We start from the raw sequence: 24349 nt of genomic DNA, 5'->3' as shown, positions 1-24349 counted from the left end.
TGCTCCACACATGTTGATGTGATGGCCAAGAAAGCATAACAACTCCTCTACTTCCTCAGCAGGCTGAGGAAATTTGTTGTGTCCATAAAAACTCTTAGCAGTTTATATAGATGCACCATAGAAGGCATTCTGTCTGGATGTACCATGGCTTGGTATGGCAACTGAAGAAGGGCTTATGCCCGAAACGTCGATTCTCCTGTTCCCTGGATGCTGCCTGACCTGCTGCGCTTTTCCAGCAACACATTTTCAGCTTTGGTATGGCAACTGCTCTGCCTAGGACTGTAAGAAACTACAGAGAGTTGTGAACACAGCCCAGTACATCATATAAACCAACCTTCCATTCATTGACTCCATCTATGTTTCTTGCTGCCTTAGGAAGGCAGCCAACATAATCAAAGACCTCTCCCACCCCAGTTATACTCTCTTCCAACCTCTTCAGTTGTGCAGAAGATACATAAACTTATGATCAAGAATAGCTGATTCAAGAAGAGATTCTTCCCTGCTGTTATTAGATTTCTGAATAAACCTCTCAAATTTTAAAATTAATGTTGACTTCACTCCTTGTGCACTTTCTCTGCAGCCTTACCCTAATACACGTTGTATGCTAAGATCTGCCTATACTGCATTGTACCTCGGTACGTGACAATAATAAATCAAATCGAATCAAATGTACCCATATCTCTCCGTGTATTCCATTGTCTCATTCCATTTAAATAGTATTCTGGTTTCTCTGTGTTTCTTACCAACTTGGAAAAAACTTGTTGTTTTTCTACAATGTTTTATCCACCAACAAAACAGTTGGCCTTTCATTTAAATCATCCGTGTCCCTTTGCCAGAGTCTGTCCCCTCCTGACAAGTTGCTTTCCTCTCTATCTTTGATCAACAAATTTGCTGCCTTCAATCAAGGAAAAAATATAAATTGTAAACAGTTGAATGCAAATACAAAAGCAAAATGCTGCAGCGGCTGGAATCTGAAATAAAAGCCGTATATGCTGGAACGACTCAATGTGGGCTGGGTGATGGAGAGAGAGAAAACGAAGTTCCCGCTTCAGCTCAGGTGAAAGGTCGGCCACTTTGAAAAGTTAACTTGCTTTTCATCCTGTGGCGCTGCCCGAGCAATTCCAGCATTTCTCCATGTGTGTCTTTTTCAGTTTGTCTTTCCATTTCTGTGCAGTAGGTGAATATACCTATCTTTAAGTTTGTACATTGTTTGCCTGTACATTTCTTTGTGTGGTTTGGTTGTGTGTGTGTGCCTTCTTCATTTAGTTGTACGTGTGATTATATGTGAGTGCTTGTGCTCTTTCGGTTTGTGCCACAAATTCCTGAAGCTGATCGCTATGGTACACTTCAGCGGCCAAGTATTAGACACTTCCTCTCCTGCTGCCAGCTGCGACCCGCGGGGCCGGATGACTTTCATCGACGGGTCAAATTGATACTCGCAGGAGTTTGGGGGAGTGGCTGTGTGAGGAAGGAAAAGTTATGTGAAAAAAATAATCCGTCGAGAGGCGAACTGAAGCTTTGGAGAGTGATTGTCACTCAGATTAAAGAAGAGCACCAGAAAGCAGGGCGCTTGGAAGTTGGAATTGAATTAATTGACAAGCTCGCCGTCTGATACAACCGGGGAGGGAGTGAATCGTAGAGACTGCCACTTCTGCAAAGAACAACCCAAACAGGAGGGAGACGACCACAGGGTAAGTAGCCGCATCCTGCTCCCCGGGTGGCTATCCCTAATTTTACAAACATCAACCCAGGCTTGACAACGATCTTTTGTCTCCCACCTGGAAACAACTCCAAACATATTTCAACCTTAGTTCGTGGGATGGGGAGGGGAACGGTGTCGAGTCACTCAGCAATGGGGCTGGAACTCCCCCCAAACTCTCTCAGATCAGGTCAGTGACTTGGAACCAGATGTGAGCCACCACACCCGGGCGCTACCCGAGGAAGCTCCAGGATTTGAATGACAATCCCCTGGACATTTCTGAAAGCTGTTCAGGAAAGAAAATCAAAACCAAACCACCCTCAAGTGTGTTCCGAATGATGTCCATCATTGTTTCATTTTCGTTCAACACTTCTTATTACACAGAAAACCATGGACGACGGGGATGATGGAGAAAAGAGATTGGGAGGCTTGTGACTGTTTAACTTATCGGTGCAGAGAGGAAACGTTTATTCAGTAGCAAGGCAACTGTGGACAAAGGTCAAACCCCACGGTTATAAACTACTTAAAAAGCAGATCGGGGGAGCGGTTGAGCAATCAGGAGTTTTGGACCTGTCAGCCTTGTTTGAAATAGAAACCAAAGATAACAGTTGTAACATGATAAAGAGCGATTACTTCTTCAGTCATTCACTAAAATTCCTGAGGAGATTGATGGTTTGATGCTGTGACTAACATGTTCCAAAGGATTTGTTCGTTTAAACGCCCAGTTATTGTGGCCTAAATCAGTTCAGTTAACTGCAGGAGGACTGATGGAGACTGGTATCCTGAAGTATTAAACATGGCAGAAGCCTCAATGTCTAAGATTGCTTGTCCTTCTGAGGTATGATGACATTCTGAAATTGAATTTGTGCCCGAAGTGACCTTGGCTGGATAGCCGAGCTTGTAGTCTAAAAGGAGCTGTGCTAAAATAAATTAGTCCGTATTCCTATGTACCTTTCTGCATGTATTTTGCCTATGTGGCTTTCCTTAGGCCATGATGCTAAACAGTGGGTGTAGGTGGGGTATTTGATTATGGCCAGATATGACTATGAGTTTAAAATGAGTTATAAAAAGAGCATTGATAGTCAAAATCCAGATTAATGTTTTTAGGTAATTGTGCAGGAGTCTGCTGAAGACATCAGAGACTACATACAGGAATTTTATCATGTTGTAAAGGGTTAAAATTCCTGATGAAAGGCTTTTGCCCGAAACATCGATTTCGAAGCTCCTTGGATGCTGCCTGAACAGCTGTGCTCTTCCAGCACCACTAATCTAGAATTTTATCACGTTGTAGAGTCACTGATTAATAATTTAAAATTTTCACTGAGGGAGTCAGAGATGGATTAGGAGAAATTATTTTGGCAGAAAGTTGTTAGATTAACATCAGGGACTAGTTGAAACAGAGACCATTGTTTCTTTAAGGCTGTCAGAAAGCACAATAATTAGTTTTGGATTGCTCTGGTGAAAGGTCAGCACAGACATGCTGAGCCAATTGGCTTTTATAAGTACTATTATACTTAAATTCAAACAAGGGTTCATTCCATAAATTGGTGGATTTGAACCCAAATGTAGAGCAGTACATAATCCAATAGACAACCTGCTTCCACTCCATGAGGAAGCTCAATATAATTCAGACACATTGAGTAGAATAATCTTTGAGGGAATATCTCTCTTGCCTTCAATGTTGCAGGAAATTGCTAGGAATTGGTTTACCAGTTGCACCTTTCTTCAAGGAGCAAATTATATTGAGATATTTAAATCCACCCCAAGGGTTGGATAAAGAGTTCAGTTAGATTAGGAGAGAGAATTACAGTTGAGATTATCAGGCAGTGAGAATACTATGGTTAGAATTAAGGGTGCACAATTCTGTTGGGACTTGTCTACAAAACCTCTGATAATAGATGGATAGTGAGGGGATTTGTAAATTATGGAAATATGATTAATTGCAGCTAAACAGTGTGATTGAACTAGAAGATTTTAATTTTTCACACACTGTAAAAACAACTCAAGTGTTAAAATAGTAAATGTCTGGAAAGTTTTCAGGACAGGATTTTGAATTAGGCTCTGAATTTTTGATTTGGAAAGTGAACTTTTCACAGAAGTTTCTACTCAAAGCTTATTTTTATATCACTGATTGCAAACTCTTCCAAGGACCAGCAGAATTAGATATCTTCTCAGAATGGATGATAACCTAATTTTAATAGTCCATTTTAAGAGTCCAGCTATAAATGGATTTATTACAAAAAAATAAGCAATTATCATCTGTCAGCATGATTTTTACCCTGCAGTGAATTGATGTAAAAGTTCACACCATGAGCAAATGTGTGGGCTTGCTGACAGCATAAGTGGTTTGGTCATTTTCTTTGAGACAGAAATAGAAAGTGCTAGAGAAACTCTGCTGCTCTGCCAGATCTATTAATTTTGTTTTTCTCTTCATAGAGAGTTTCTTCAGCACTTCCTGTTTTTGTTTCAGATTTCCAGCATCTTCAGTTTTTTTGTTTTATTTCTTTGAGGCAGAATATCTGCAAATGATGAGTGTCATGATTGGAACAAGATCAGCTGGGTGACCCTCTTGGAATATGATTAGGGCTGTTAACCTGATCCATTCAGGGAACTCTGGCTGAGATAAAAGTGTGAATGTCCTTGATGCAGACACTCTAGTGCCTGAGGCAAAAGTGAGGACTGCAGATGCTGGAAATCAGAGTCTGGATTAGAGTGGTGCTGGAAACGCACAACAGGTCAGGCAGCATCTGAGGAGCAGGAAAATCGACGTTTTGGGCAAAAGCCCCTTTAGTGCTTGAGTCTGTAAGAGACAAACTGTTGTCAAATATTGTGCAACTCATAAATAAAGGGTGACTGGTGATCGGACACCAACCTGTACAAAATTATTTCAGTGGGTAGCCAGTCCAAGTTATGTAAAGGCCTAATATCAGTCCCTGCCCAAAACCAAAAATCGTGCACTGTGTATAGGCTGCTGCCTGTGAATAACACAATTTCAAACGAACTAATTATTTTTGAAAAGCCTAAACACATTTATCTGTTAGATAAGTGCACAACAATCTAATTATTTAATTTTTTAAAAGTTTCAAAGCTTTGACAACATTCCTGTGAATATTTTTACACCAGAAGATCTTAATTTAAGAGTCATTTAAAAATCTGCAAATGATGGAATTGGATTGAATTCACCACAGTGATTAATTTGATCTAGGATAAGGTGAATTTTGTGGATAGTTCTGACCACAGCATACCATGGGATGTCCCCATCTAACAATGCCCTGTTCAACATTATTTTGCTTTTACATCAGTCAGTGAATGGATCTTTTTTACAATTACAAGTTGTTTTGAAGTAGTTTTGAACTGATCGGATGTAGTGGTGTATGACCTGATCAGCAGTGGCCAATCAGCAGACCTATCCCACTCTTTTTGCTGATCCTCAGTCATAGAGTCATAGAGATGTACAGCGCAGAAACAGACCAGTCATGCAGCCTCCCCATGTTCCTAGCATGTGGGCGGCACCGTGCTTAGCACTGCTGCCTCACAGCGCCAGAGACCTGGGTTCAATTCCCGCCTCAGGCAACTGTCTGTCTGGAGTTTGCACATTCTCCCCGTGTCTGCGTAGGTTTCCTCCGGGTGCTCCAGTTTCCTCCGGGTGCTCCAGTTTCCTCCCACAGTCCAAAAATGTGCAGGTTAGATGAATTGGCCATGCTAAATTGCCCATAGTGTTAGGTGAAGGGGTAAATGTAGGGGAATGGGTATGAGTGGGTTGCTCTTCGGAGGTTTGGTGTGGACTTGTTGGGCTGAAGGGCCTGTTTCCACACTGTAAGTAATCTAGTCTAAACAGTAAATCTAATCTAATGTCCTTTTCCTGTAATCTTCCACCTGTGGCCTCTGCTGCACTCTGACTCACTGTGTTAGGAATGATTTGAGAAACAAATGCTGGTCTTCCCTTACCGCTTGAAAGAATAAAGGGGAAAAAATCCAAGCTGGGGCTCTTCCCTTCCATGTAAGCGGAATTTCTTCTTAGATATCTTTCTTGGAATAGTGCCATGGGAACTTCACTATTTGTATGAATATATGATATGGAAAGGCATGACCTCAATTTAACACTTCATATAATACAAAGGTAATGCAAACAAGGTGACAGTATCAGCGTAGATTGTTGGTGGAATATGATAGGAACTTAAACCACATGGGCTGTATTGAAAAAATGGCAGAATTGCATGAGAAGCCCAGCAATGCCTCAGGAGCAATTTGCTGCATTTTATAACTGCATTCCAAGTATTGTTGCAAATGATGTTATTAACTGCACATCTCACCTCATTAACATGTAGCTCATAACTTAATACCCACTGCACACAAACAGGATACCGAAAGTTCCTGAGAGCAAGTACCGGATGACTTCAACTCATCACTTCCTCCAAAGGGCCTCTATGTTGGTCATCAGGCACAAAGATTTCAGAGCACACTCAAATGGGCATTGGCCACACGCACGCCACATCCACAAGCATTAGTGTATGATAAGTGTCAGCCTCTAAGACACCCCCATCCTCAATCCATTTATATGATATTTTCTGCATTGAATGCTGCACCAACAGGACACAATGACAATTATTGCATTACTGCAGCAAGGATATTTGTGCTCAGAAACATACATCCAACTTGTGGACTGGACCAGCCTGCATCTCTGGGCAGTTCACTTGTTCTCTTAGTGATAATTCATTTCAGTCAACCCAGATGGTTACAGCATCCCTGTCTTTCCTTTTGCACCATCCTCTCAAGTATCTGGAACCAGGCTGGTGTAGTCTGAAGCCCTGGCCTCCACAGTCAGTCTTGGGCATGGTGCATGTTCAGCTTCTTACTACTCCATCCACCAGGACTTCCAAGTCCCCGTCCACAAAGCAGGCAATCAATTTCCTTCTCTGCCATGTCCAGGGCAAATATTTGGAACCATACTGGCTAGTTCCACACTAACAGTGCTTGTCTGGGTGCACAATGACCTTTTAAAGTGTTCCCAGCATCCAGATGCTGATCCATTCTGGGATATTCCAGCAATGAGAAGTTGTTCCAAATATGGCGCATGGGGAAATGGGGCAAGAATTGGGGGAGGGGAGTCATTATTGGGGTGGAGGTAATTATGAGGCAAGTATGGTAGCTCAGCCTTGCAGATGGAAACTCTCCACTAAAGGCGATAAAACTGACACTTAACTAGAATATTGTAAGATTTAGCCTGATAGGTTTGAACTCCTGAAATGGCACTTCAACTAAGAATGTCCTTATCTAAAGGCAAGAAGAGAAGAAATAACTTGATGTTGCACCTGCATGGCCTAATTAGGTATTTTGCAATGCTATTCCTGTTATGCTGAGCTCATTTGCAAAGGCTCAAATTGCTTGAATGTACATCGGCTTTGTGGGAAAGAATACAGGTCTCCTCTTTCATTTGTGTGAAAAATACATCTCGATATTACTCCTGAATGGCCTAGGTTTATTAATTTTATAACTGCTAAGGTGTAACCTTGAGGAGGTGATGGATGTCTTGCTGGTGTTTTAGAATCTTAGAATCCCTAAAGTGCGGAAACAGGCCCTTTGGCCGAACAAGTCCACACTGACCCTCCCAAGAGTAACCCACCCAGACCCATTCTCCTACCCTATTATCCAATATTCACCCCTGACTATTGCACCTAACCTACACATCGCTGAACACGATGGACAATTTAGCATGGTCAATTCACCTAACCTGCACATCTTTGGACTGTGGGAGGAAATCGGAGCACCAGGAGGATACCCACGCAGACATGGGGAGAATGTACAAACTCCACACAGTTAAAAATCACACAACACCAGGTTATAGTCCAACTGGTTAATTTGGAAGCATTAGCTGTTGGAGCGTTGCTCCTTCATCAGGTGGTTGTGGACTATAAGATTGTGAAACACAGAATTTATGGCAAGTTTACAGTGTGATGTAACTGAAATTATATATTGAAAAGAGCCTGGATTGTTTGTTCAGTCTCTCATCTTTTAGAATGTTAAAAATCACACAACACCAGGTTATAGTCCAACAGGTTTCACAACCCCCCACCCCAGACAGACAGACACACACTCCCATACTCAGACATGCATCCTCTCACAGACTTAGGCACTTTACACTCACACACACATATACAGTCTCTCTCACAGACACTCACAACCCCCCACCCCAGACACACACACACACACACAAACACACTCCCACATGCACCCTCTCACAGACTTAGACGACTTTACACATACACTCTCTCTCAGAGACATTCACAAACCCCCACCCCAGACACACACATGCACACATACACATATACGTTTGTGGGGTGAATTTGTACTTGCAGAGTTACATTGTACTTTGCTCAAAAACTGCATGAATCCACGTAAAACTCTGTTAACTCACTTTTTAGATTAGAATCAGTCTAAGCATTATGGCACAGACAGGGAACACAGGGGGCTAACATCTCAACATCTTATCTGTGCTGACACCAATTGTTACAGTTAACCTGAGAATGTAACTTTTTAAAAAAAGTTTTGTGATTTACATATGAAAGAAGTGAAACTATCATGGTCATTCTAACAGATGAGAGACTTAACAAACAATCAAAGTATTTTTCAATGTATAATTTCAGTTACATCCCACTATAAACTTTTCCTATAAATTCTGTGTCTTACAACTGTGTACTCCATAACGACGAGATGAAGGAGTGGCACTCCGAAAGCTAGTGCTTCCAATTAAACCTGAAGGACTATAACCTGGTGTTGTGTGATTTTTAACTTTGTACACCCCAGTCCAACACCAGCATCTCTAAATCTTTTAGAATGACCATGTTGGTTTCAGTTCTTTCTAGTCTGACAGTTAGACACACCATTGTTCTGCCATTCTCACATTTCGATCACATAATCTGCACTATTAGCACCCTTTCTCCCCCTCACTGCAACTCCACCCCACCCCCACCCAAAGAAAGAACTGAAACCAACATGGTAATTCTAAAAGATGAGAGACATAACAAACAATCCAGGTCTTTTGTGCAATTCTTAACTTTGTATACCCCAGTCCAAACCGGCATTTCCAAATCAAAACTCCACACAAACAATTGCCCAAGGTCTCCGGCACTGTGAGGCAGCAGTGCTAACCACTGAACTACCTTGCTACCCCAAGGTAAGGAAGGGTAACCTCTTTTGACCACCTCAGGTTGGTCGCAACAAATAGTTTTATTTCTTTTTCAATATGCAATGATCAAATTTCAGTTCAAACTTAGTTAACCAGGGTGGGAGGGTGACCTGTGAGGGCAATGCAATGATGTCTCAATGTGAAAACAAAAATTGCTGGAAATCACAGTGGGTGAGGCACATCAATGGAGAGAGAGCAAAGTAATTTTTAGAGTCTCGGTGACTTTTCATCAGAGGTGACATGGAAGGGACAGCGTTTATGCAATAGTTGGGGGGGGGGGGTGGGGTGGCAGTGCAGGGGAGAAAGAGTGCTGATAGTGCAGATTAAATGATCGGAACGTGAGAATGGCAGAACAATGCTGTGTCTAACTGTCAGACTGGAAAGAACAGATGATCCCACTGGAGTGGGGGTAGGCGTGAGAGGACATGGTTACAGTGAATGCAACAAGTAAAGCTAAAAGAAAGGGAAGGAATTGGATTAAGTTCACAATCTGATGGCGTTGAACTCAACATTATATCCAGAAGGTTGTAAAGTGCCTAATCTGAAGATGAGATGTTGTTTTCCAGTTTGCACTGTGATTCGTTGGAGCATTGCAGCATGCTAAAGACAGACAAATGGGCATACGATCAGGATGCTGAGTTAAAATGAGTGGCTATGGGAAGGTTGGGGTCATGCTTGTGCACGGACTGGAGGTGTTCTGCAAAGCGGTCACCCTCTATTGTTAAAGGTAAAAGGCAGTCACTGGCAGTTCACTGCCTGAATTTTAGTCTGACGGCACTCATTAAGATTGAGCTCTATCTGATTATTCTCCTCACTCTGGTTTAAAATCACACAAGATTATGTAATTAATGAATAAACCACTGAGGAAATTGCCTCATGTGTGATCATTTCAAAGAGCAGAGCTATGTATGTTGACTTGTGTTTTTGCTAATTTTCTGCTGACATGGAGTATGATGGCCTCCTTTTGAGCTGTGAGTTTTTATAAATCTATAATCATGGAAGCTGGTGTTGAGTAAAGAGATTGTGAGCGGTGTGTTTCTGTTCCATTGGTCTGTGTGTTAATCAAAATATGAATACCCATGTCCTTTGGATATACCCACCCCTCACTCTCAACTCCCCAAACCTGATTTTACTTCAGTGTGTAATCTAAGGAATAGACTATATTGTGCAGCATTGTGTTAAACTGTGCTCTCTGTGCTCTTACCAAGACTGCAGTAGCAAGGTTCAGTGAGGGACCACAATCAGGTCTAGCCTGTCCTTTATAATTCTGGATGGCATACATTTTACTGTCAGCTCGTTCTAAGATAGCATTGATGATCTTCTGTCATTGCAGATTCCAGCATGGATTACATTGAAAAAATTTTTAAACTGGCTCAAACTGTTTATTCACTCTGTGGTGAGGTGAAAATGAATCGCAAGCGGTGCCAGCGCCTGAAGGTTCGAATCGAATGCCTCATGGAAATTGTGGCCGATTTTCGGAATCATCAGGACCTGATTAAGCCAAAGATTATGAAGGAGATGATGGGGATTTTGGAGTTTGCAGGAGATTTTATAAAGTCTTTCACCAACAAGCATGGATTCTCCAAGGTCTTCAAGGCTTATGAAATCAAGGAAGACTTCAATCATCTCAATGAGCGAATAAATGATGTCGCTAGTGCCTTCGTCCTGGCCCTGCAAACTAAAGAAATAATTTTGTCGAATTTGGTGAACACGTTTGACGAAAAACAAAGGGGAAAAGATGATGAACAAGACACAAAGGATGATGAGCAAGATCTGGAGAAGACTGCAAAGAAGTTGGAAGAGGGTATGTGGATGGTCACTTGTAATTTATTGGTTTTGGTTTTGGTTTTAATTTGACAACATAATTATTAGGAGGCATTGCAGAAAGATTACGCACTGAGTAGCATTCTGACTGTATCCCTAAATGCATAGCAAAGAAAAGGATTTTGTATTTATTGGTGTGAAAAGCATTGGCATCTGCCTCTGGATTAGAGTGGTGCTGGAAAAGCACAGCAGGTCAGGCAGCATCCAAGGAGCAGGCCACTGTATCTTCAAACATGGGGGAAATCCTCTATAAATCAGCATAAGCTTTTCTGATTGATTTCTCAGCATTGTAATCATTTAAAATTTAACAGTCCATTTAAATTATTTGACATATAGAATCCCACATCCACTACATTTATAAAAGCTAGTGTTTCAGCAGTCAAAATACATTATTTTCTTTCTTTCCAAACTGAGGATCAACATTTCCCAAGCATCAGAAAAATTATGAAATGAGCTACACTGAACAAGTACTACATGTATAAATATAAAACATTGCCCAAAGTCACTAGTTTCATGGTCATTGATCATATTATGATCACATAAGAATGAGAAATTAAGAAGTGTTTTCTCCATTATTTAGTATTTTATCTATCCTTAAAAAACGTGTTTTCGGATGTTTCATTCCGGTGATAAGCTCAAGTCTACCAAAAGTTCTGGTTAGTCTGAGTGTGAAGCAGTTTCACTGAATAATGAAGGTTTATGACCATAAAACAAAAGGAAAAAGGAACAGGAGTAAGGCTTTCTGCCACTCGAGCTTGTTCTATCATTCAATACGACCATGACCATTTTACTGCCCTTTTGCCAAAACCCTTGATTCCCCTGTTAGTCAAGAATCTATCTTTCTCAGCCTGAAACATACACAAGGACTTTGCCCCCCACAGGTCTCTGCGGCAAGGAGTTATAAAAACTCTCAACACTCTGACAGAAGCAATTCCACCTCATCTCAATCTTAAATTGGCACTCCTTAATTCTGAGACAATGGTCTCTGGTCTGAGAATCTCCACCAGGGAAACATCTTCTCAGTATTTACGCTGTCAAGCCCTGTAAGAATCTTACATATTTCAAACTCTAATTTTTCTAAACTTCAGTGAGTAGAGAGTCCAAACATGGTTAATCTTTTCTCATAAGATAATTACTCCATACTGGGGATCTTCCTAGTGAATCCTCTCTGAACTGCCTCCAATGAAATAATATATTTTCTTAACTAAAGGAACCAGAACTGTTTACAGTGCTCCAGATGTGGTATCACCAAAACTTTGTACAGTTGCCATAAGAGTTCCCGACTCATACTTCAACCCCCTTGAAATAAGGGCTATCATTCCATTGGTCTTCCTTATTACCTGCTGCACCTCTGTGCTAGCTTTCTGTGTTTTGTGCTCAAGTCCCTTTGTGTTGCAGCTTTTCACAGGTTTTCTCCATTCCAAAATTAACAACTTCACATTTTCCCACATTATACTCCATTTGCCAACTTTTGGCCCACTTACTTAACCGATCAATATCTCTCTGTAAATTATTTGTATCCCTCTCACAACCTGCATTTCAACTTGCTTTTGTGTTGTTTGTAAACCTGGCTACCGAACACTAGCCTCCTTCCTCTAAATCATTAATACATATTGTAAACAGTTGTGGTCCCAGCACCGATCCCTGTGGAACCCACTGATCACAGGTCACTAACCTGAAAAAGAACATCATCCCCATTCACAGTTTCCTGCCCATTAGTCAGTTGTCTATCCCCATCAGCACACTATCTCCCACAGCGTGGGCTCCTAACATGTAAAAGGCTGATAAACGAATTTTAGGCTCATCCAATAGGAGGGTCAGTGTAAACTCAGATGAAACATTAGGTTGCTGGGACTTATTCTGTATTTAACCTTTCTAATATCTTGGCATCTGTGGACAATGTCAACACCATTTTGAAATCTGCTATCGTTGAATCCTGCATTATTTGTGGCATCATTGAGTGTGCCATTTTTAACATAAAGTGAATTTTTCTTCAGAATTTTTTTAAGACAGGAAGCATCTGATTTAACAGACTCTCTCCCAGAGACTGAACACCAACTAGATTCAGTATTCTATTCATGCTGGACACCGTGGCGTAATCATAGAATTTTAGAGCAATATAGCACAGAAACAGACCTTTCAGTTCAGCTCGTCCATATCGACCAAGCTAAATTTGTCTGCATTTGACCCATCTCCCTCTAAATCTTTCTTTTTCATGTATCTGTCCAAGTATCTTTTAGAAGTTGTAACTGTATCTGCATTTATTACTTCTTCTTGCAGTACATTCCAAACATGAACCAACCTCTGGGTGAAAAAGTTGCCTCTCAGGTCCGTTTTAAATCTTTCTCCCCTTGCCTTAAAAATACGTCTCTTGTTTTGAATTCTCCCTTCCTAGAGAAACGACCTTTCCCATTCAACTTATCTATAGCCCTCATGATTTCATAAACCTCTATAAGGTCACCCCTCAACCTCCTCTGCTCCAGTGAAAAAAGTCTCAGCATACCCAGCCTCTCCTCTCACTCAAATCCTCTAGTCTGGGCAACACCCTGAGCCCTCTACAATTTAGTAATATAGAGGAATTGCAAATTTACAGTGAAGATGTGCCCCCTGGGGTCAGGATCCTGGAAGTTGTGGAACTAATGTAAAGCATCAGAAAAATCATAAATGTAAGAGGGAATAGACTGGACAAGTTGAAGAAAAACATTGAGTATACATTAAGAAATGGGCCTGTAATTTAAAGAGTGATCTTGGCACCCCAAAACGTAATACTTAAATCTTTTCTGATGACATAATCTTGCATGGAATGACTATATATTTTCCACAATCAGTCAAGGTCTAATAGATTCCTGGAGTGGAGGGATTGTCTTATGAGCAAAGGCTAAACAGCTTGGGACTTTACTCACTGCCAGTTGTTTTTGACAGTTCTTTTGACAATTCACCTGAACAGTTTTCACAGTTTTTGATACTTCTCATTGACAATTGATCTTGCCACCTTTGCTTGTTATTTTTGATCGTTTAAATGAGCTTCAGTTTAATTAAATTTATGCAGTTTTATGCACGTTAGCAATTCAAAGGGATCTGACATTTCCCCCAGATGCTTTCCAGGACCATATTCAAAGGTGTCTTACTGCTCCAAAATGGTATGCTGGCTAATGAATCCATAAAGTTCACACCTGCTCCCACCTAGTGTAATATGCACACTTCATGTTGCAGACACCCATGTCGCCAAAAATCACATGAGTACATGCAGCTGCTGATTTTTATGGACATCTGCCTTGGTAAATTACAGTTGCATCGAATATAGCCTGACCTCATTTGCACCCCCACGAAAGTGCTATGTTTCCTGTTCAGTAATAGGGCTTCTAATTTCCAGGCTGAAGTCCACCAATTTTGAAACAAGGAAGAAACTCTGTTATGATGAAATTCCAGGCCTCAGTGTCTGATACCAAAAGATTTCTTGCATTGACCAATAACATTTAGATGGTTTTCTCGCACTAAGAATGAGATTTCTTCGAGATTATCTAAATATATTAATGAATTAGCAATTGCTTAGCCTCAGACCAGCAGGTTTTGAGCACACCAGAGAGCATCTAAGCATTGTGTTGATAATCCTTCAGCAGCAGTTCTTTTTTATCTTAGTGTGCTTCTCGGCAATCAGGCCACAGAGCACACAGTTTACTTCCATTACACAAATGTTTGGATCGAAACCTGACAAAAACTGCTTATATATCCAGATCCTCTTTGCAAAGGCACATTTCAGGAGGAGATGGGAGATGGTTTCTTTCCCATGCAGCTGCCTCAAGACAGAATATTGACATGTTGAAACTCCACGTGTGCTAGGCTCACAGTGCAGTGAGTCTTTCTTGACACCAACCAAGCTATACGTTAGTGCTTACTTGGAAGTCACACCAATGAAGCATTCTGTCAGATGACCTGACAGTCTGCTCAGAGAACCATCCAACAGGATCCACCATTATGTGAAGATATAATTGGGGTCAAAGATATTTTTCTGCTCAAATGTTTCCGCAAAGGACAAGCGGTATTGTTGGGCTCAAATGAATGGAGTGTTCTGTGTTAGTAAGGTCTGACCCACCCTTCATAAACCAAGACAGAAAGAACCTCAGTATGTGGAGACATATGAAGCTTATTGTATTCATGGACAGAGTGATAGAGACACTCACAAGCATGGTCATTAACGGCAATGTTGGTTACATTTATTCCCTCTTTATGTTGGGGTTTGTACATCATGTCTTTGTGGATGCAAATCCATTGTCAATATCTGAGTAAAAAAGAAATTGACTTGTGTGATTATCATGAGCAAATTTTGGTAAGGACCCGATCCCACATAGAGCAACATTCAAACCCTTACACACAATGAGCAGCTTCTTGTCCACAGTTGAAAGTAACTGAGCTCCCCTACGCCCAGTTTCTCTTTCAGCATGGCAATATGCTCCTTCCAAATATTGGCCCCTCCAAATCACATACCAGTAATTATAGAAGTCTAACCTTGTAACAAAGGGAATACAAACTGATCTTTTCAGTTCCTTTCTGCTTGATATGTCAACTTTCATGTGACTTTGGATTCACACTGCAGCACAAAGCTGTCCTGAGAAGGAAATTTCTTGAGACGGAGTTTAACTCAAAACACATTGGAAAATAGCTCTGTTCCAGATAAGTTTTGTAGAAAAGTGACCAAAGAATCGTAAAACATGCCAGGGACAATGGAAACAAAAGTAGAAATGAAATTTTAGAATTCGTATTCTTGTTTTAAAGTTCCTTCATGACTACACCTCTCATTGGCTCTATAATCTCCATCACCCCATAATACACTGATATGTTTGTGCTGCACTAATTCTAGCTTCTTGAACATCTGTAATTTTAATTATTGTATTATTGGTGGCTGTTCCTTCAATTGCTACACCTGAAGTTCTGGAATATGCTTTTACATTTGTCTGTTTCCCTTTCTCCTTTAAGACAATCCTTAAAATCAACTACTTTCCCTCAACCTTTTGGTCATCAGATATAATACATACTTACATGGTTCTGTGTCAGACTTTGTTTACAAAGCTCCTGTATAACCTTGGGATATTTCATTACACTAAAGGCAGTGTATACATACATCTTGTTGTTGTGCAGAGGTGTCATTTTTTAAAGGGCAAAAGGTGCTTGAACTGTTCACAAATCTGATGCAGTGGTGGAAGCGTCTGTCACTTTTCCCTATCTCGGATATAGAAAATCAACATGTTTCCATGCAAATGTGTCACCTTAAAGCAGGTTCTCTCCCAGTTTTGTGTAGTTATCATTGTTCCCAGCAAGAGAGAGTTGAGTTTCTTAAGCGTTATTGACTACTTATTTTGCAGCATTGCACTCAATGGGGGAGATGTTGCAACAGACTGTGAATGATGGCGTGCAGGAAATAAAAATGGACTTGAAGGACATCAAACGTATACTTGATTCATGTGAGTACACCAGAGAGAAAGGCTCTGCAACCAATTCAACAATTAACTTAAATTGGCTTCTTATTGAGCTGAGCCAGATTATCTATAACCCAACACCCTATATCTATACCCAATCACACAACAATCACACTTCAACCCAGAATTGATTCACATGCTCTTCCCAAGCCTGGTACGAGAAATTTGTGAACATTCCAATTCCAAATCAGCGTAATTGACCCAAACTGCAATCGATGACTTCGCCAAAGCATGCACACTCAGGAATATGGTAGCTGCTGCTTGACAGCTTTCCTGATCTTTGGAGACATGCTGGTCAGAAGACCCTCATTTATTCATACTGTTACATTAGCAAGACTTGGCCTTGACAGCACAGAGCAGCTGAGACATCAAAAGTTATGAATCGCTCGAATGGGTCAAAAGCAGGAAAATTATAATTGACAGTGCTTTTCTGTGAGCTCCCCATCACTTCCTCCTCTACCTAAGTAACTGCCCCGGGCAAGCAGCATGATGTTTAGGGCTGGATACTGACTTTGCATCAATGAGATCTGCATTCAGTTTCAGCCAAGAGTAATGACAGGAATGTTTTTTCTATCAGTGATGTCAGCAGTAATTAGTGAGTATGGGTAGCCACAATAATCATAGATGCGAAATTGTCAATTCATTCAGAGAGTCCAAAGGATGGCTAATTTAGGAAATGGGACAGAATATATAGAACATAGAATATTACAGCACAGTACAGGCCCTTCAGCCCTTGATGTTGCATGACCTGTGAAACCAATCTGAAGCCCATCTAACCTACACTATTCCATTCTCATCCATGTGCCTATCCAATGACCATTTGAATCCCCTTAAAGTTGGCGAGTCTGCTACTGCTACAGGCAGTGTGTTCCACACCCCTATTACTCTCTAAATAAAGAAACTACCTTTTGAAATCTGTCCTATATCTGTCACCCGTCAATTTAAATCTATGTCCCCTTATGCTAGCCATCACTATCCGAGGAAAAAGGCTCTCACTGTCCACCCTGTCTAACCATCTGATTATCTTATATGTCTCAATTAAGTCAACCTCTCAATATTCTTCTCTCTAACAAAAACAGGCTGAAGTCCCTCAATCTTTCCTCATTAGACCGTCCCTCCAAGCAACATCCTAGTAAATCTCCTTTTAACCCTTTCCAAGGCTTCCACATCCTTGCTATAATGCAGTGACAAGAACTGTACACAATGCTCTAAGTGCGGCCGCACCAGAGTTTTGTACAGCTGCAGAATGACCTCATAGTTCCAAAACTCAATCCTCCTGCCAATAAAAGCAAACACACCGTATGCCTTCTTAACAACCCTACCAACCTGGGTGGCAACTTTCAAGGATCTATGTACCTGAACACCAAGATCTCTCTGCTCATCGACATTACCAAGAATCTTACCATTAGCCAGTACTCTGCGTTCCTGTTACTCCTTCCAAAATGAATAACCTCACACATTTCCACATTAAACTCCAGTTGCCACCTCTCAGCCCAGCTCTGCAGCTTATCTATGTCCCTCTGTAACCTACAACATCCTTTGTCACAATCCACAACTCCATCGACCTTAGTATCATCCACAAATTTAATAACCCATCCTTCTACGCCCTCATCCAGGTCATTATAGAAATGACAAGCAGCAGCGGACCCAAAACAGATCCTTGCTGTACATCGCTGGTAACTGAACTCCAGGATAAGTATTTCCCATTAACCACCAAGGTTTCAGTTTGTCTTCTTTCAGCTAGCCAATCTCTGATCCAAATCACTAAATCGCCCTCAATCCCATGCCACCGTATTTTGTGCAATAGCCTACCGGGGGGTGCCTTATCAAACACCTTACTGAAATCCATCTACACCACATCAATGGCTACACATCCACCTGTTACCAGAGTTGTCTCTACTCCCCTTCTTGAACAAGGGAACAACATTTGCTGTCCTCCAATCTTCTGGTACTCTTCCTGTAGACAATGAAGACATAAAGATCAAAGCCAAAGGTTCAGCAATCTCCTTCCTGGCTTCCCAGAGAATCCCCGGGACAAATCCCATCCAGCTCAGGGGAGTTATTTATTTTTACACTTTCCAGAATTGCTAACACCTCTTCCTTCAAGTCTAGGAGTCTGTTTCTCAGTATTCTCCTCGATGATATAGTCTTTTTCATACTGATGAAAAGTATTCATTTAGCATTTCCCCTATCTCCTCTGACTCCATATACAACTTCCCACTACTATCCTTGATTGGCCCTCATCTTACTCTCGTCATTCTTTTATTCCTGATATACCTATAGAAAGCCTTAGGATTTTCCTTGGCTCTATCCGCCAACAACTTCTCATGTGCCTTCCTGGCTCTTCCTAGCTCTCTCTTAAGGTCTTTCCTAACTAACTTGTAACTCTCAAGTGCCCTAACTGAGCCTTCACATCTCATCCTAACATAAATCTTCTTCTTCCTCTTGACAAGAGATTCAACTTCCTTAGGAAATCACGGCTCCTGTGGTCGACAACTTCCTCCTGTGTGACAGGTACATATTTATCAAGGACACACAGTAGCTGTTCCTTGAATAAGCTCCACATTTCAATTGTGCCCTCCCCCTGCAGTTTCCTTCCACATCCTATGCATCCTAAATCTTGTCTAATTGCTTTGTAATTGCCTTTCCCCCAGCTGTAACTCTTGCCCTGTAGGACAGTATTCTGTACTTGACCAATCCTTATCCAGGAATGCTGACTGGGATTTGCAAAAATATGGGATAACTGGTATCTTCTTGTGTGTATCCAGCCTTTGATGAAATGTTTCTCTCCATCCCTTTCAGACAATGAGAAATTTTCTGCCCACCCAGTGAAGCATATTTCGGATTTAAAAATACATGACATCGAAATGGAAAACAAACCTTTCATGGAAACTGACAAATTCAAATATTACAAAGGAATGCTTTATGGATTCCCAGTGGCCATTAAACGTTTCCTTAATGTTGGATTTTCTAATCTGAAGTGAGTATGGATTACAAACTGTCTGAATTCAGCACATTCCCTCTCGGCAACATTTCAACAAGGATTGATGTTTCTACCCTTTTTTCCTTTCTCTAGCGAAATTCAGAAAACCTTTTACAATGAGGCTCAGACCATGAAGCATTATGAATCGCCAAATATTGTGCGAATTTATGGAATCTGCATTAATCAGAAGGGTAAGCTAGTTCTAGGCATAAATTTAATAGAAGAATATGCAATAAAGATTTGCATTTTTGTAGCAACCTGCACAATTTCAGGACTTCTGTTGTTCGTGGTGAAATTTGTGGCAGAATCAAGCGAGATGTCTGATGAGGCCTATCTTGACATTCGAGTACCTCACTGCATTTCTTACATATTTGATGAGTGGTGAGGCAAATTTATCGCAATGCGGCAGTGATTTGCTAAGTAGAGGGGATTATTGCTTGTTTAAATGCCTTATTAACAGCCAAATTTGCCTAATTAATATTCATCTTCCTTTCTTACTAAATGCACTAAGCTATATTTAGAGAATTCTTAGCATGGAAATTGGGAGTGAACACCTGATGATTTAAGCTTGCTTGGCTCTGGGCACCAACCTCTCAAGACTTACACCATGAGCACCAGCCACGCACAACCCACATCCTTGGACATTGGTATCTGACAACATCGTAATTTTGTGCTCAATGGCATGCATGCAGCTCATGGACTGGTGCAGGTTGCATCTCTGAGCTCTTCACTTGCTGTCATAGCACTCATTCAGTTTGAGTCCACCCGAATACCCAAAGCATCCTGCTTTGCATGGTCTTGCCTTGCTTTTCTGTACATTTTCTTTCTCGGACAGAGTTACCAGTTTATACTATTTCTGTTTTGCCTTGCCATGTAGTACAGACAGAAAGGAAGAAACTTTGTCATTGTTATCAGCAAGCCTCAGTCAAGTCCAGAGAGAAAGCCTTCGGTCAGGGGTTCCTGGCACAATAAGTCAAGGACAGCTTTCAATACCAGCCCAGGGGTTTGGACACAGTCAACAGCTTGCGATGGTCAGGATACTGTCAACACAAGGGGTGAGATGCCAAATGTCAGGCAGCCCACCATTCATCTTGACTCTTTCTGCCATACTCTTGGCTGTTTTCCTCCTGGAGTGAGAGAGATGCTGGTCTTTGAAGGAGATAAAAGGGGTGGCACAGTTATTTTTTCTCACGCAGGTGGGGAGATGTCTGTGGGTGAATAGGCAGCAGACAGGGTATGCACAGTTAGGGGTGTCAGAGGTTGGGGTGGGTGATGCCAAGTGGTAAAAATGTTGCAGGCAATACTAAAAATGGTAGAGCAAATGTCTCATGTGAAGTGGTTGTAATAACAGAGAAAGGTATCAAAAAGAAGGTGGTGGATCATGCTAGTGGCATGGAGAAAATTATTGATTGTGCATTCCTTCACATAGCTGAAACTGCACTAATTCAGGCAGTAAGCTCAGACCAGACTGGCATGGTCTGGTATTGTGGTCTTCACTGCTCGTCCTGGAGAAAGAGAAGCACCACTTCATTCAGCAGGATCTCCAGATGCCTACCTGCAAAGTAGGGCATCAAATTTGCCATTGTCTACCATGTCTAGAGCAATTGGCAGGGACCGTGCAGAGTATCTCTGGACTAACAGTGCTTGTCTGTGTGCACAATGGCTTTTTAAGAATGGTGCAAGTGCCAGGGCTGCCAGCCGTTTCTAGATTATCCTGATAGTAGCAAATTGTTCTGTGAATGGAGGATAATAAGATGTGTATAGAATTACACAAGAGGGACATTATGGGGTGGGTAGGTAGCTGATGAGACAAGTTTAGTTGAACAAGTTGAGAAAACATAGTCAGCCTCATGGCAAACATTTTTACTCCTTCCCGCCAAAAATATGATAAAACCTGCCATAATTGGATATCCATCAGGAAGATTGGCATTTTAAACTTTGCTAACATGACCAATTTCATATCTTATGGATCACCGAAGGTTGGAAACTTGAACACATGCTTATCTGAATTGATTTTTGTCGTGGAAAATAAATCAACTCGACTCAAATGCTAGCGAGAGCAAAGAAAAAGTTTTATTACAGGCCTTTGCAAAGGGACCCTCTTCACTTGACAAAATACCTTATGCAGGGGGTCCCGAGTATCATTCATATGGTTCCTTTATACCATACTTCGCTCAGCCTTATCTCACCTCAAGGGCAATCAGCTTGGGAACAGTTCAAGCCCTTTTCCACATAAGGAGTTGTTTTCCCATTCCCTTGCTATTGAAAAAACTGCTACTGCCCTTGTGTTTTCCCCTGACTCTGCCAAATTAGATTGTTTGCAAAACTTGCAAGGACAGGCTGTCTGTTCATAGAATTCAGTGAAGTCAGGCTGTCTGCATTAAATTGACTTAGTAAGGCATTCTTTTACAGATTTCACAATAAATGTCAATTTTGTTAATTTTCATGACAATTTTCTTCAATATTTTATTCACTCTCAGAATATCCTCAACTATAAATGTTTTGTCGTGTACTTAATTTTAGCCATTGCTGGAATTAAGTTTAATCTCAGGTACACAATACTTCAACTGACTAATCAAACTTCTTAAGTGTCTGTTTATACCTTGGCTGCAAGATCTTCTGTGAGACTTGGTTCAATTTATTGGGATATGATTGCCTTCCTTGAAGTAAGATAGTTGATACAAAATCACTTGCAACTTATTTCGTTTCATATCCAATCCTACATATTTCCAAGTCTCTTAAGACTGACTACCAATCTTAGAACTCCTTTTATTTTATTCATCATACACTGCCTGAATTCTACAGAACTTCTCCACAGAAGATTATCAATGTGCATGATAAAGATGCCTGCTAGTTTCTCCTTAAGGTACTGGGTCTTCTTTTAACTGAATACAATCCACATTCAGCAGAATTGACCTGACTGAGAAGTACCATGGGCGGCACAGTGGCACAGTGGTTAGCACTGCTGCCTTACAGCGCCAGACACCCGGGTTCAGGCAACTGTGTGTGTGGAGTTTGCACATTCTCCGCATGTCTGCATGGGTTTTCTCCGGGTGCTCCGGTTTTCTCCCACAGTCCAAAAAATTGTGCAGGTTAGGTGAATTGGCCATACGAAATTGCCCGTAGTGTTAGGTGAAGGGCTAAATATAGGGGAATAGGTCTGGGTGGGTTGCTCTTCGGAGGGTCGGTGTTGACTTGTTGGGCCAAAGAGCCTGTTTCCACACTGTAAGTAATCTAATCTAATCTAATCTAATCTAATCTAATCTAATCTAATCTAATATTTTATTCTACCCATAACTATGCTTCTTTAATTTTCATAATCTCACTTCTTGCAAGGCTTCAAAAAGACTTTCCTCTGAAGTACTTTTCTTTGCAAAAATGCAGCTTTTATACTGATCAATTTGCATTCCCAAAACTATCTTAATAAAAGAGCTAAAATAAATGTTTTTAGACTTCCTTTTCCTGCTGTACAGAAGTCGACTAATTTTTGATCTCTCTTCGAAACCCTCATCATTAATCTGTATTGAACCTTATATGTACTGTCCAGAAACAGTTAGAGTCATAGAGATGTATAGCATGGAAACAGACCTTCGGTCCAACCTGTCTATGCCGACCAGATATCCCAACCCAATTTAGTCCCACCTGTCAGCACCTGGCCCATATCTCTCCAAACCCTTCCTATTCATATACCCATCCAAATGCCTCTTAAATGTTGCAATTGTACCAGCTTCCACCACTTTCTCTGGCAGCTCATTCCATACACGTACCACCCTCTGTGTGAAAAAGTTGCCTCTTAGGTCTCTTTTATATCTTTCCCCTCTCACCTTAAACCTATGCCCTCCAGTTCTGGACTCCCTGGCCACAGGGAAAAGACTTTGTCTACTTATCCTATTCATGCCCCTCATAATTTTGCAAACCTCTATAAGGTTTGCCTCTCCCTAATCAGTCATTGCCTTTCCAAATACATGTACATCCTGTCCCTCAGAATTCCCTCCAACAACTTGCTTACCACTGACGTCGGGCTCACTGGTCTATAGTTCCCAGGCTTGTCCTTACCACCTTTCTTAAACAGTGGCACCACGTTAACCAACCTCCAGTCTTCCAGCACCTCACCTGTGACTATCGATGATACAAATATCTCAGCAAGAGGCCCAGCAATCACTTTTTTAACTTCCCATAGAGTTCTAGTCTTCTGTATGTATTCATCTGTGCAGTCAGACTACCTGCCCTTGATCAGCATCTCAGTGTATTCACTAGGTTTTTCTAGTTCTCCAACTTATTTTGTTTGGCATAATTTATGAAGGTATCTTCTAATTTATGAGTAGCTATAAACCTTCTTGACCATGAGGACTTTTACTTCTCATGAGATTTTGAGCCTATTCTAATGACATTCCATTATCAAATTACAATTTCTACTTGTCCTCCTATCTCATTCTGGACTATCATTACAAGATCTCCTTCTCCAATTATTAGAATTCCCTTCAAAAGTCCATGGTTTTTTTCTGAAGACAGTGTTCACATTCAGATCCACTTTTAAAACTCATACTGCATTTTCTACCTTCAAATTCTTTATCTCCTTTTGCCAATCCATGACCTTATCTTCTGTCCCTCATCTTGCACATTTCAGCTATGTTCGGCTAGTGGCTTTCTTTGCTCTCTCTATAATAGTATCCTTACATCCAATGACATTTTTTCTGGCAAAAATATGACTTAAGTACCAAATTTAATTTGTTGTGCATGAGATGTGTGTCACTATGATTTTGTCCATAGTCAGTCACCCCTTCTGCCAAAATGCGCTCATCATAATTGTCTGATGTACAAAGTTCAAGATGCCACATCACTTTCTATAACTTGCTCCAATTCTATAAATGTAGAATCTGTGCCAGTCAACCTCAAAACATCCAATCTAACAGCCTGATCGCCATGATAATAGACAATAGACAATAGGTGCAGGAGTAGGCCCTTCGAGCCTGCACCGCCATTCAATATAATCATGGCTGATCATTCCTAATCAGTATCCTGTTCCTGCCTTATCTCCATAACCCTTGATTCCACTATCTTTGAGAGCTCTATCCAACTCTTTCTTAAATGAATCGAGAGAGTGGGCCTCCACTGCCCTCTGGGGCAGAGCATTCCACACAGCTACCACTCTCTGGGTGAAGAAGTTTCTCCTGAGCTCTGTC

General features: G+C 41.1%; 1 protein-coding gene across 1 annotated transcript in view; it reads left to right on the top strand.

The window, feature by feature from the left end:
- The first annotated feature begins 1201 nt into the window (after positions 1-1201).
- The window catches only part of LOC122558541 (mixed lineage kinase domain-like protein), a 44203-nt gene continuing 21055 nt past the window's right edge, over positions 1202-24349 (top strand). The window contains exons 1-5 of the mRNA XM_043707240.2: positions 1202-1691; positions 10219-10689; positions 16070-16168; positions 18986-19163; positions 19260-19357. Coding sequence (XP_043563175.2) covers positions 10227-10689; positions 16070-16168; positions 18986-19163; positions 19260-19357 — 838 coding nt within the window. The 5' untranslated portion in view covers positions 1202-1691; positions 10219-10226. The remainder of the gene's footprint in view (positions 1692-10218; positions 10690-16069; positions 16169-18985; positions 19164-19259; positions 19358-24349) is intronic.

This window comes from Chiloscyllium plagiosum, unplaced genomic scaffold (assembly GCF_037043375.1).
Source record: "Chiloscyllium plagiosum isolate Xiang-an unplaced genomic scaffold, Cpla_swu_hap1 HiC_scaffold_17, whole genome shotgun sequence".
NCBI lineage: Eukaryota > Metazoa > Chordata > Chondrichthyes > Orectolobiformes > Hemiscylliidae > Chiloscyllium > Chiloscyllium plagiosum.
The sequence above is the reverse complement of the archived record's forward strand: the minus strand, read 5'-3'. Positions and strand labels throughout refer to the sequence as shown.